Below are 14,893 nucleotides of genomic sequence, written 5' to 3'. Positions count from 1 at the left end.
CTAGACCGCCTGCCTATGACCACTACACACTTACACACTTACAGGCTACACATGCCGATCTAGACAGGAGTGCGCTGCAGCCCAGCGAAATTTGGCAGCTGGAGGGGCGGTGCACTGTATATGACTTACCGTATGGACCTTTTACGCGCGCGCAGCGCCGCATCCGGCGCAAGAGAACTGCTTGCTGCCTGCTGCTGCTGATTGCTGCTGCTGTCGGAGAGGCGAGTGCGGGCGGCGCCGAATGCATAAATATTGGCCGCGGAGTGCAAGCAGGGTACAGTCAATAACAATGGCGGATCTTTTAGGCGGTGATTTATGAGTTCGCCAAAAAAGCATCGAATAGCAACGGATTTCCAGTAATTTACCTGCGCGAGTAGCCAGTAATATGAGTTCCGTTAATGGCACGCGCAAATACCGCATAGATTTCAAGGGCCCTAGCAGAGGAAGGTGACGGGAAATGCTCGCGCGCCGCAAGGTGAGAAAACGGCGCGAAACACGGGCGAGTAGGGGGGTGGGGGATCGCCTTCACAACGGCATTTTTTTTTGACACTTCCTGTTAACTCACACATGTTTATCGGTTGAAATTGAACAAAAAACACCCTCACAGTACCCCTGTCGATTTTAAAGGGCTACCCCCAACATTACGAAACTGACATAGGTTTCAATGGGACCCATGTTTCTATCCCCCCCTTGAACTAAGAGCGCTCATTTAGGAAAGACGAATTGGATTGATATTACATTAGAGTTATCCGGGTACTTATGACGGTATAGTGCATATATAGACAGTCATTTGACTGAAGTAATGTCTTGTAAACGCGTTTGCCGTGAGACTACAGCTAACAGTTAAAGTACAGACTGTAACTAAAGCTAACAACACAACACTCACTCACTGACCTCAAGCCACCTCCCAATAAAAATAATCCAGCGCGTGGGCGGATTGCTTATGTTTTGGCTAACGTCAGCTACACTGATTCAGAACATAACCGTAAGTGCGTAAGTATTCGTTACGCCAATTAAAACACTTCTAACGTGAACACCTACTGACCTATAAATAACAACTGCCCCGAGGTTGCTAAGGCTGGCTGAGGCCTAAAGGACATCATCAGATATCGTGACAGTGAGCAACGGCCGGAAGTGTGTAAAACGGAAACTGATAAATGCCTATCTCACGCCTCTGCTAGTGGCGCTAGCTGCTAGTGCTGTGGTGGCTATCGCTTCCATTCGGGTAGGCAAAAAATGATTTTAAAATCTATATTATGTCATTGCACTCTAAATGTAAAAGCATTGCGAGAGTAAATTATTGGTCATAAAATGATCGCCTGCACATAATGACTAATGATGATGGTTGCCGATCGAGGGTGCCAGGGAAGGTTGTGCTTGATAGGTTTCGCACACTGGTCTTCTGCAAATATATTCTCGAGGTAATATAAATAGCGCAAACGAGACTGAGATATATAATAATTTTTTTAACTGATTTTAGCTTTATAAAAACAACGAAACAAATTTATAGATAAGTCATGTAACTAATGAATGACAGTCCTAAGGACTTATAAAATTTTAATATAGACAGTATATTTATCGTAAAGGTCTAGGGAGAAATTAGGATGAAAACAAAAATGTTTGTATTTACTGGATTTCAGATCGTCTCTGCATTTTCTACACTACAAAATTATTGTGCTACCGCGGCACTACTCCAAGATATCTGGTTTTTAACTGCTGTGACTGTCAGGTGTTTTGGTAATATAATGGTGCCTAGCAAATTTGCTTTCCGTAAAAAATCTGGTTAACATCTGCCACAGAGAGTCATAACATGATTTGATGTAGTATAACTCCAAAATAACGGCGTCAATTATTGCCACGACCATAATAGATGCTTTCTCAGATGTCCAATTAGCCTAATTGCCAATGCCAATGCAATGGTTACGGGTTCGCGTCGCTTAGTCTCTCACACACGGACACATAGACCAATCATTGAATAAATTTGTTGCCCTAAAAAATATTATATATCTGATGTTTTTTAGGCCCCAAATAGCCTATCATAGACAAAACCTGTGAATTCTGTCTGCCAAAATGCACGACAACCTTTTACTATTTACGTGCCGTGTTAATAGAAAATCAAAGAAATACCTAAAGCCGTCGCTTTATTAACATGTTACCTTACATTACAAAAACACTTGCCATGCAAGTATTCTCCTCTTTTAATCACGTTAATTATTAAAACATCCAGACAAAAATCACGCAAACTCACTACAACACAAAACTGCCCAATCTTGCATTGAACCGCCACAACGACATTTCTCACGGCCAATGAATCATCGCTGTGACGTTGTCCGCGGTGCGCGTTGTATACAACTTACATTTAACAATTAATACAAATATATTTACAACACACAGGCACTTGAAGCCGTTTTCACTAAAATATATCGCTAACTAAATACGAATTATTTACTACCAAATTCTTAAGTTTCTATACTCTCTTCACCTATTTATTGTGACATTTTCTGTTAAATTCCGTCCAAATCCTATTGTGCGAACAAACACTGACTGCCGCCATTCCACACGCGGCTTGCCAGCTGTGCCACACTGGCAGCTATATATTATATAGCTGGTAGGAAAGCCGTGGCTGCCCAAATATTCGCTCGACGCTCGCTGATTTCACACCCGATTAAACACAAATAATTCAACCATTCTACTCCATCTTTGTTCTATTTCAACAACATGTTGCACATTGTTATAAAAACATACCGGCTACTTGTCTCTGTTCCTAACGCAGCTGTGTACCGCGAAATAACACAAAGACTGCCGAAATTCTTCAGCGTTCGCGAAACCTTGCCAGTAATGTGAAGAGGCTGCAAGTACAAGGGCTATAATGACTGGGACTCGCTCCCACCTCGATTACCCATCGAGTGGACTAAGCTAAGCGAGAGGTGGGAAGCGAGCTACCAAGTCTGTGCGGCTATAGGCGGCGCGCAGGCGGCGCACTGCTTCAAGCTCCCATTACGACCTCGCCATTGGAACGTACAGCGTTGCGCCGCAAGAATGAGCGTCGACGAGAGCGGCCGGTAGCGTGTTTCCTGATTCTGACAGCATTATACATTACTGCGACAAGGTTTCGCGAATGCGAGAATTTTCGTTCAGTCTTTGTGCTATTTCACGTGACACAGCTCGGTTACGAACAGAGCCAGTATGTTTTTTATAACAAGTGAACACTGTTTCGTTGACATAGTTCAAACCAAGATGAGCCTGTTGGATGTGTATTCGGTGCTGTTGAAGTGCTGAAATCAAGCGGAGCGTCGAAGCGAATTTTGCGATCCCGCTTTCCTACCTGCTATACTATATAAGTGTCAGTGTGCCACACATGCAGCCGCGTGGGAATGGCGCATCATTTTTGGCCTACTGTTCACCGGATTAGCCTCTGATCAAGGCATGATATGGAGGCTGAGCAGTTTCGCCAACACTTACGTATGCACTTTCTAACAATCCAGCCATGTATGCCTCCCAGAATCCTTCTCAAATTTACCTTATATATGTTTCAACTGGTACTTCCTCACCACTCAATGTGGTGCCGAATTTTACGAAATCTCGCTTCCAACGATCTATCAGAGTCCTTCACATACTTTCCACACGATTCACACGTTTCTACTGCATGGGCTACCACCACCTTTGCTGTTTTGGCTACCTGTCAAGCCTACCCCACCGTATTGTCTTTGTTATTTATATTGCTACTACTTTGCCTGATCCTCTAGTAACCTTGTACTCGTAGTCCCAGTAGCAGACATCTATAAGCTGGTATCTTGTTTACCAACCTACATACCAACACAAATAATGCGCCACTTAGATGATTACAATTATTTATTAACGGTATTTAAGTGTTTTCTGTTATTTTCTTGATTGTGCAAATAGACGCCATAACACATGCTGTAAAACGATCATTGCGAAATTTCTGTTCGCCCAGAAAAACTCCAATATTGCTGATATATAGTCTCACTCTGACAGCGAAAATATTCGAACTTGATTACACACTTTCAAAACACGAATATTTTTATGCAGTTATAACATAGAACAATTGATTTGACCCCATCTATACCAGCAAATACATTTTTTCGAGCTCACTACTTCAAAATATCACAAATGCCGCGTCCAAACAGCGAGCATATTAAAACAAAGGGGCATCCTATTTGTGTGTTGATAAGTCATTCTCGATGGCGTATACAACGAGGATTTGACCCATTCTCTCTCCCGTCTTCGTTAATAGTCCCTAGGACTTTGAAGACTAATATTTATGAGCGTTACCAACTTACCACTCTTGTTTGTGTTACGCTAACTATGCACCTCTGTGTTTACATCTGACCAAAAATATCATCCAGTGCGATTTTGTGCATTACTGCTTACCTTGTTGTATGGTCTCGCTGGTTACTGCGAGAAGTGCGAGGACATGACAGCCGAAAAATCAACAGAGAACGCAAAATTGTAATCGTGCATGATTTTGTCTTTGCCATGCGGTTCCCAAGACATTTTATTGTGTATTTCAAACAATTACTGTTTACTCAAACACAACGGTAGGCATCATGAGAGCTGAGAATAAACACTAAAAATGCTGAAAACAAACTCGCGCAATGATCTCGCTTTAAGACTTGGCAGTAAATACCATTTTTGTGTTTACTTTTACGCGATAATTTTAATTATTGTGAAGTTCTAAGTTGCACTGTAGACAATAGCTTGCGCATTGTAATTCTACTTAATGTTATGAATAACATGTCATGAGTATGAATTGCGTAAATAAGATATAATAATTGTAATACTTCGCGACGATAGTCGCGGGGATACTATGGTTTTCATGTCTGTCCAGCCGCCGCCCTTGCAGACACTTTCCCCTTCGCGCTCTATAACTCGACCCCTAATTGACCTAGCGTGCGAACCAAACATAGTCTACTTTACACATCTTGGGAAGAAGGTGCACAGCGTACCAAAACCAGGTCACTACGACCTTCATATTGACCTTATAACCTTGACCTTAATCATATTTCTCTCGCTGCTCTATAAAATCGGCCCTAATTGACCTAGCGCTCCGAACTTGGTATTACTTACACATCTTGGGCGAGAAGGTATGTCAGCGTTAGTGCCAAAACGCAGGTCACTGCGGCCCTTTATTTGACCTTGACATTGCACCTGATAATATCTTCCTTTCGCTCTGTAAACTCGGCCGAATTGACCTAGGCTAACAAACATGGTTATACTTACACATCTTGGGCGAGAAGGTGCGTTAGCGTACCAAAAACCAGTCAACTGTACGACCTTTATTTGACCTTTACCTTTTACCTTGCATCATATTTCGCCTTCCGCCTCCTATAACTCGGCCCTAATTGACCTAGCCGCTAACGCAAACCTTGGTATACATTACACTTTGGGGAGAAGGTGTGTCGGCGTACCAAAACCACGTCTCTGCCGGCTTTTATTTGACGCTTGAACCTTGATCATATTTCCTTCGCTCTATAACTCGTGCGCGCCTAATTGACCTAGCGTGACCAAAACTTGGTATACTTACACATCTTGGGTAGAAGGTGTGTCGCGTACCGAAACCAGGTCACTGCAAACCTTTATTTGACATTGGACCTTACTTGACCTTCAATCAATATTTATCCTTCCGCTCTTAACTCGCGCCCCTAATTGACAATTAGCGCGAGCAAACTTCGTACTACTTACACATCTTAGTGTGTCGCGTAACCAAAACCCGCTAACAGAGCAACCATTTTAACATACTTGCACAGTCTCAGGCAGATGCAGTTGTGTAACAAACTTTTGTCTTTGTGGACTTATTAACTTTTACCTACCTTTTCAGTGTCCTTACAGAGAATACTTTCATTCATACTAGATCACGGGGGATACATGTAGTTGCGACAACTGCCCTTCTAGTTAAGAAATAAGTCACGAATATGATCTTGAGTAAAACTTAAACCATCGAATGCTAAAGAGGAGGCTACGTATCAAACGCCTTGTATATAATTACGAGGGTTGCCAGACTTGTTCCATTTTCAACTGCCGAACGCGTGGTAATTCCAATTTATGTATAGTTCTCGCCAATTTAAATAAAATCACATTTATTGGAATGACTTATCTCTAAGTAATCCTCTAATTGTGCTTACACGCTGTCAATTGTTAATGGAAGAGTACAAGACATGCGACAAGTTGAGAGCGACTTCTGAGAAGTTGCACGTGCTGGCTTCGTACGACTTTGCCAAGAAGATGGATGAGCTGGTACAGGCATCCTTAGCTCTGGCACTGGAGGCCAAGTCCTCCGCGTAGACAGTTGTCGAGGGCACGATAAACACAAGACGCGCAAGCGTCGGACCGCTGCAAGCGCCGGCCCAGACGGATCGACCTCTTGTGCCCCGTGGGATCTTGTCAATCATGAGCGAGGCTTCGCGAGAGCAGCCTGGACGAGACGTTTGAAGGGCTACATGGAGAACGTGTACGCGGCCAGAAGCGACTCAGAGGAGAACGGAGGGCGGATGGCGTCCCCAAGCGTGCTCGTGGCGACAAGTCCATCCGCCGCGTGGTCGATCGGACATCCTTTCACGGACCAACTTCACGGCGAGGTTTCGCAGCCGGCGCGCCGCGTAAGTGCAAGCGCATGGCGGTCGACGCCACAAGCCGTCGCCGGGAGCTCCGACGCACGACTTCCTGAAAGCCGCGGCACGTCGCGCAGGACGAAGGGGAAGTCGGATGCCGGCCGACGGCGAGCGAGCGCGAATCGCTCACGGCGCACACGGCGCCGCGGGCAATGCGCAAACAGAATCTTCCAACTTCCCCGACAAGCCGCACAGAACGGAGTGCGACGATGCATGAGGGTGCCGCTAGCAAGAGGACAACGCCGCAGGCGATGATGGAGAGGCGATGGACTTCAGTGGTGAGGAGTCACATGCAGCGATGGCGTAGGTGGCGTTGTACGGATCGTGTCTATTTTCAATATCCGTAGGGTAACACGTGCTATAGCGTGCGTGTGAACAAAGATTAGTGGTTGGGTGTACAGTGGCGAGTCAAGCCTTTTCTGAATGTATTTTCATCTTTTACTAGGCTGCAATTTTACTATGCAAGAAATGTAAATTATCCTTTTCTCACATCGGTATGTAGACAATAAAAGCATAAACACCCAGTGTGAGATAACTGCTATAGAAGAATGTTTCACATCCGCCACTTTCATTTACATGTCAAACCAACTAACCTGTTCTATTTTTTAGTAGTTTAGTGTTAGTCATCAAACGAAACAAGCAATCTAATGCCCTTGCTGTTGCTGCCAGGTCATACGTACACACTCGCTCCATCCCATTATGAGGTATAAATAGCTGCTTATTCGTTTACAATTAAAACTAGTCTTAGAAATGCATAGTGGTGTAAGCTCATTCCTTTTTTTAGAGGCTTAGCAGTTTGTAGCAGTTTGAAGCAGCAGTTGAAAGTGACCTTGGAGTCTACACAAATGACGAAGCGCCGAGAACGGTTTGTGGGAGATTAAGAATGTTGACTTTATTGTTTTGTATTTCCCGGGTATTTGACTGGATGTTGGATTTATTTAGTGCTTGGTTTTGCCTATGTAAAATAGATGTGATTATAATAAAATACATAATGGTGATGATGAATTTCTGTTCTGAAAAGCGTAAATGTTACATCTACTCATTTTGCCTATAATATAACACCCTGTGACAAACTACGTCAAACAACTCTCTCTTGCATAAACATGCACAATGCAGCACGGTAAAAATACCATTTTCTAAGAGGTGTTTTAATTGTTTTCGTGTTGGTCAAATGAACAATTGTCAAATGGTCGCATTTTTTCACGCGCCTGACGTGAGCAGCATGACTACTACCGATGAGCGGCTCGACGTGCTGGAAAAAATAACCTGATGTCAAAGATTGGTGGGAGCTAGACCAGCAGGTAAGTAATTGTTAGTCTGCGTTGTCCATGATGGAACATGAGGTTGCTAGCCATGAATCTTACTCGAGTTCAGCGAACTTAATTGCAACATTCAGGGTTCTCCCTACATTGCCGCAAAACGGGGCGCGCTTGCCAGGGTTCTCCCCAGGATGAAATTGAAACGGGGGGGGGGGGTCCGGGGGGCGCGTGTTTTTTACCGTACCACACTAATTAATCCGGTAAAGATCGCCACCACACTATTAAGACGCGTATTTTGGGGGTTCTTGTTATATAAGATAGCCGAATCAAACTGTTTGCCTTATTTGTGTATGCGTCTGCCAGTGCATGCCGTGCGTACAGTAAAATTACACGCCCCCCCGGACCCCCCCCCCCCCCCGTTTCAATTTCATCCTGGGGAGAACCCTGGCAAGCGCGCCCCGTTTGCGCAATGTAGGGAGAACCCTGAATGTTGCAATTAAGTTCGCTGAACTCGAGTAAGATTCATTGCTAGCAACCTCATGTTCCATCATGGACAACGCAGACTAACAATTACTTACCTGCTGGTCTAGCTCCCACCAATCTTTGACATCAGGTATTCCACACGTCGAGCCGGCCTCATGGTAGTAGTCACTCTGCTCATCGTCAGCTGCGTGAAAAAAATGCGACCATTGACAATTGTTCAATTGAACCAACACGAAAAAATTAAAACACTCTTAGAAAAGCGTATTTTTACCGTGCTGCATGGTGGCATGTTTATGCAAGAGAGTTGTTTGACGTACGTTTTGTCACAGGTGTATATTATAGGCAAAGAGTAGATGTAACATTACTATTTCAGAACAGAAATTCATCATCACCATTATTGTTATTATTATTATTAATCACATCTATTTAATAGGCAAAACCAAGCACCTAAATATTCCAACATCCAGTCAATAACCCGGGACATAAACCAATAAAGTCACATTCTTAATCTCCCACAAACCTTCTCGGCCTTCGTCATTGGTGTAGACTCCAAGGTCACTTTCACTGCTGCTCAAACTGCTACAACTGCTACAGCTAAAAGGAATGAGCTTACACCACTATGCATTTCTTAAGACTAGTTTATTGTAAACGAATAACAGCTATTATACCCTCAATGGGTGGAGCGAGTGTGCTACGTATGACCTGCAGCAACAGCAAGGCATTAGATTGCTTGTTTCGTTGATGCTAAACTAACTACTAAAAAAATAAGACAGGTTAGTTGGTTGAGCTGTAATGAAGTGGGATGTGAAACATTCTTCTATACAGTTATCTCACACTGGGTGTTTATGCTTTATTGTCTACATACCATGTGAGAAAAGCATAATTACATTTCTTGCATAGTAAAATTGCAGCCAGTAAAGATGAAAATACATTCAGAAAAGCTTGACTCGCCACTTACACCCAACAGCTAATCTTGTTCACACGCACGTATGCACTGTACCCTACGGATATTTGAAAATAGACACGATCCGTACAACGCCACCTACCCATCGCTCTGTGACTCCTCACCACTGAAGTCCATCGCCTCTCCATCTCGCTGCGGCGTGTCCCTCTTGCTAGCGGCACCCTCTGCATCGTCGCACTCCGTCGTGCGCTTGTCGGGGAAGTTGGAGATTCGTTTGCGCTTGCCCGGCGCCGTGTGCGCCGTGAAGCGATTCGCGCTCCTCGCGTCGCCGGCATCCGACTTCCCCTTCGTCCTGCGCACGTGCCGCGGCTTCAGGAAGTCGTGGTCGGGAGCTCCCGGCGACGGCTGTGGGTCGACCGCCATGCGCTTGCACTTCCGGCGCCGCCGGCGCGAAAACCTCGGCGTGAAGTTGTCGGTGAAGGAGTCCGACTCGACCAGCGCGATGGACTTGCTCGGCACGAGCACGCTGGGGACGCCACCGTTCTCCTCTGAGTCGCTCTGCCGCGTCACGTTCTCCATGTAGCCCTTCAACGTCTCGTCCAGGCTGCTCTCCGAAGCCTCGCTCATGTTGACAAGATCCCACGGGGGCACCAAGAGCGTCGTCTCGGGCCGGCGCTTGCGCGGCCGACGCTTGCGCGTCTTGTGTTTATCGTGCCTCGCACACTGTCTACTGCGCGAGGACTCCTCCAGTGCAAGGCTAAGATCCTGTACCAGCTCATCCATCTTCTGGAAGTCGTACGAAGCCAGCACGTGCAACTTCTCAAAGTCTCTCACTATGTCCATGCTTGACTCTTCCATTAAACAATGACAGCTGTAAGCACAATTAGAGGATTACTTTAAGATTAGTTCTATTCCATAAATGTGATTTTATTTAAATGAGAACTATACATAAATTGAATTACACGGTTGGGTTGAAAATGGAACAAGTCTGGCAACCTCGTAATTATATACAAGGGTTTGATACGTAGCTCCTCTTTAGCATTCATGGTTTAAGTTTTTACTCAAGATCATATTCGTGACTATTTCTTAACTAGAAAGGGCAGTTGTCGCCAACTACATGTATCCCCCGTGATCTAGTATGAATGAAATATCTCTGTAAGGACCTGAAAGGTAGGTAAAGTTAAATAAGTCACAAAGACAAAGGTTTGTTACACAACTCATCTGCCTGAGATGTGCAAGTATGTTAAAATTGGTTGCCTTAGGGGTTTTGGTACGCGACACACCTAAGATGTGTAAGTATACGAAGTTTGCTCGCGCTAGGTCAATTAGGGGCCGAGTTATAGAGCGGAAGGAAAATATGATGAAGGTCAAGGTGAAGGTCAATGTCAAATAAAGGTTGCAGTGACCTGGTTTCGGTACGCGACACACCTTCTACCCAAGATGTGTAAGTATACCAAGTTTGGTCACGCTAGGTCAATTAGGGGCCGAGTTATAGAGCGAAAGGGAAATATGATCAAGGTCAAGGTCAAATAAAAGCCGCAGAGACGTGGTTTTGGTACGCGACACACCTTCTCCCCAAAATGTGTATGTATACCAAGTTTGGTAGCGCTAGGTCAATTAGGGGCCGAGTTATAGAGCGGAAGGGAAATATGATCAAGGTAAAGGTAAAGGTCAAATAAAGGTCGTAGTGACCTGGTTTTGGTACGCTACGCACCTTCTCCCCAAGATGTGTAAGTATACCATGTTTGGTAGCGCTAGGTCAATTAGGGGCCGAGTTACAGAGCGGAAAGGAAATATTATCAAGGTCAATGTCAAGGTCAAATAAAGGCCGCAGTGACCTGGTTTTGGTACGCGACATACCTTCTCCCCAAGATGTGTAAGTATACCAAGTTCGGTAGAGCTAGGTCAATTAGGGGCCGATTTATAGAGCAGGAGAGAAATATGATTAAGGTCAAGGTAAAGGTCAAATAAAGGTCGTAGTGACCTGGTTTTGGTACGCTGTGCACCTTCTCCCCAAGATGTGTAAGTAGACTATGTTTGGTCACGCTAGGTCAATTAGGGGTCGAGTTATAGAGCGGAAGGGAAAGTGTCTGCAGCGGCGGCGGCTGGACAGACATGAAACCATAGTATCCCCGCAGACTTCGTCGCGAGTATACAATTATTTATCTTATTTACCAATCATACTCATGACATGTTATTCATAACATTAATGTAGAATTACAATGCGTACACTATTGTCTACAGGCACTTAGAACTTTCCAATAATAAAATTATGGTAAATAAACACAAAATGTATTTACTGCCAAGTCTTAAAGCGATCATTGCGAGTTGTTTTCAGCGTTTTTTAGTGTTTATTCTCACTCTCATGATGCCTACCGTTGTTGTTTGAGTAACAGTAATTGTTTGAAATAACAATAAAATGTCTTAGAACCGCATGCAAAGATAAAATCATGCACGATTACAATTTTGCGTTCTCTTGTTGATTTTCGCTGTCATGTCTCGCACTTTCTCGCAGTACCGCGAGACATCAACAAGGGTACAGTAATGCACAAATCGCACTGGAGATATTTTTGGTCAGATGTAAACACAGAGGTGCATAGTAGCGTAACACAAACAAGAGTGTAAGTTGTAACCTCATAAATATTAGTCTTCAAAAGTCCTAGGGACTATAACGAAGACGGAGAGAGAAATGGGTCAAATCCTCGTTGTTACCGCCATCGAAAATACTTATCACACACAAATAGATGCCCCTTTGTTTTAATTATGTTCGCTTGTTTGAGATGCCATTTGTGATTTTTGAAAGTAGTGACTCGAAAAAATGTATTGCTGGTATGATGTGGTCAAATCAATTTTTCTATGCTATAACTGCATAAAATATTGGTGTTTTGAATGTTGGTGTAATCAGTGATATTTTCGCTGTCAGGTGAGACTATATTCAGCTATATTTAGTTTTTCTGAGCAAAATTTTCGCAATGATCGTTTTAACATGTGTTGTGGCGTCTATTTGCACCAATAAGAAAAAAACAGAAAAACTTAAATACGTAATAATATAATTGTAATCATCTAAGTGGCGCATTATTGTGTTGTTGTGTTGGTAAACAATACCAGCTATAGATGTCTGCTACTGGGACTACGAGTACAAGGTTACTGAGAGGATCAGCAAGTAGTAGCAATATAAATACCAGACAATACGAGGGGTAGCTTGACAGGTAGCAAAAAGCAAAGGTGGTGGTACCCATGCAGTAGAAACGTGTGGATCGTGTGGAAAAGTAGTGAAGGACTCTGATAGATCGTTGGAATGCGAGATTTGTAAATTCTGGCACCACATTGAGTGTGAGGAAGTACCAGTTGAAACATATAAGGTAATTGAGAAGGATCTGGGAGGCATACACTGGTATTGTAGAAAGTGCAACGTAAGTGTTGCGAAACTGCTCACCTCCATATCATGCCTTGATCAGAGGCAATCCGTGACAGAGGCCAAAATGAATGCGCCATTCCTCACGCGGCTGCAGTGTGCACACTGACACTTATATATATAGCAGGTAGGAAAGCGGGATCGCAAAATTCGCTCGACGCTCGCTTGATTTCACACTTTCACAGCACGAATACACATCCAACAGCTTCCATCTTTGTTTGAACTATGTCAAGAACAGTGTTCACTTGTTATAAAAACATACTGGCTCTGTTCGTAACCGAGCTGTGTCACGTGAAATAGCACAAAGACTGACGAAATTCTCGCATTCGCGAACCTTGTCCAGTAATGTAAATGGCTGTCAGAATCAGGAAACACCTACCGGCGCTCTTCGTGACCTCATTCTTGCGCCGCAACGCTGTAACGTTCCAATGGCGAGGCTCGTATGGGAGTTGGAAAGCAGTGCGCCGCCTGCGCGCCGCCTATAGCCCACAGACTGGTACTCGCTCCCACCTCTCGGCTTAGCTTAGTCACTCGATGGGTAATCGAGGTGGGAGCGAGTCCCAGTCTATATAGCCCTGTACTTGCAGCCATTCACATTACTGGGCAAGGTTCGCGAACGCGAGAATTTCGTCAGTCTTTGTGTTATTTCGCGTGACACAGCTCGGTTAGGAACAGAGACAGTACCGGTATGTTTTTATAACAAGTGAACACTGTTGTTGAAATAGAAACAAAGATGGAGTAGAATGGTTGAATATTTGTGTTGTAATCGTGTGAAATCCAGCGAGCGTCGAGCGAATTTGGGCAGCACGCTTTCCTACCAGCTATATATATAAGTGCCAGTGTGCACACTGCAGCCGCGTGTGGAATGGCGGCAGTCAGTGTTTGTTGCACATAGGATTTGGACGGAATTTACAGAAAACTGTCAGCAATAATAGGTGAAAGAGAGTATAGAAACATTAAGAATTTGGTAGTAAATAGATTTCGTATTTAGTTAGCATTATATTTTACTGAAACGCTTCAAGTGCCTGTGTGTTGTAAATTATATTTGTATAATTGTAATGTAAGTTGTACTACAACCGCACCGGACAACGTCACAGCGATGATTTCATTGGCCGGTGAGAAATGTCGTTGTGCGGTTCAATGCAAGATTGGCAGTTTTGTGTGTAGTGAAGTTTGCGTGATTTTTATGTCGTGATGTTTTAATAATTAAACGTGATTAAAGAGGAGAATACTGCATGGCAAGTGTTTTGTAATGTAGGTAACATGTTAATAAAGCGACGGCTTTAGGTATTTCTTTGATTTTCTATGTAACACGGCCGTAAATAGTAAAAAGGTTGTCGTGCATTTTGCATGACAGAATTCACAGGTTTTGTCTATGGAAGGCTATTGGGCCCTAAAATAACATCAGAATATAATATTTTTTAGGGCACAATTTATTCAATTATTGGTCTATGTGTCCGTGTGAGAGACTAAGCGACGCGACCGTAATCCATTGCATTGGCATTGGCATTAGGCTAATTGGACACGAGAAACATCTATATGGTCGTGCAATAATTGACCCGTTATTGGAGTTATACCTACATCAAATCATGTATGACTCTCTGTTGCAGATGTTTACAGAATTTTTTACGAAAGCAATTTGCTAGGCACCATTATTATTACAAAACACCTGACAGTCACAGCAGGTTAAAAACGATATCTTGGAGTAGTGCCCGGTACACAATAAATTTTGTAGTGTAGAAAATCAGAGACGATCTGAAATCCATAATACAAACATTTGTGTTTTCATCCTAATTTCTCCCTAACCTTTACATAAATATACTGTCTATTTTTAAATTTTATAAGTCCTTAGACTGTAATTTATAGTTACATGACTTATCTATAAATTGTTTCGCTTGTTTTTATAAACTAAATCAGTTAAAAAAATTATTATATATCTCAGTCTGTTTCGCCTATTTATATTACCCGAAATATATTTGCAGAGACAGTGTGCGAAACCTATCAACACACCCCATCATGCATTTCATTATGTGCAGCGATCATTTTATGACCAATAATTTACCCTCGCATGCTTTTACTTTTAGAGTGCAATGACATAATATAGATTTTAAAATCATTTTTTGCCTACCCGATGGAACGATAGCACCACAGCACTAGCACTAGCGCCACTAGCAGCGTGAGATAGCATTATCAGTTTCCGGTT

General features: G+C 43.5%; 1 protein-coding gene across 1 annotated transcript in view; it reads right to left on the bottom strand.

Annotated features, from left to right (window-relative positions):
• Window positions 1-14,842, bottom strand: part of LOC106809134 (G patch domain-containing protein 2-like) — a 14,940-nt gene extending 98 nt beyond the window's left edge. The window contains exons 1-4 of the mRNA XM_014812108.1: window positions 14,819-14,842; window positions 9,418-10,146; window positions 8,892-8,965; window positions 8,467-8,555 (exon numbers count right to left, since the gene is read on the bottom strand). Of these exons, the coding sequence (XP_014667594.1) occupies window positions 8,467-8,555; window positions 8,892-8,965; window positions 9,418-10,133 (879 nt within the window). The 5' untranslated portion in view covers window positions 10,134-10,146; window positions 14,819-14,842. The remainder of the gene's footprint in view (window positions 1-8,466; window positions 8,556-8,891; window positions 8,966-9,417; window positions 10,147-14,818) is intronic.
• Window positions 14,843-14,893: the final 51 nt, after the last annotated feature.

The sequence above is a fragment of the Priapulus caudatus genome, unplaced genomic scaffold, assembly GCF_000485595.1.
Source record: "Priapulus caudatus unplaced genomic scaffold, Priapulus_caudatus-5.0.1 Scaffold331, whole genome shotgun sequence".
Taxonomy (NCBI): Eukaryota; Metazoa; Priapulida; class Priapulimorpha; order Priapulimorphida; family Priapulidae; genus Priapulus; species Priapulus caudatus.
This window is presented reverse-complemented; position numbering and strand designations above follow the sequence as displayed.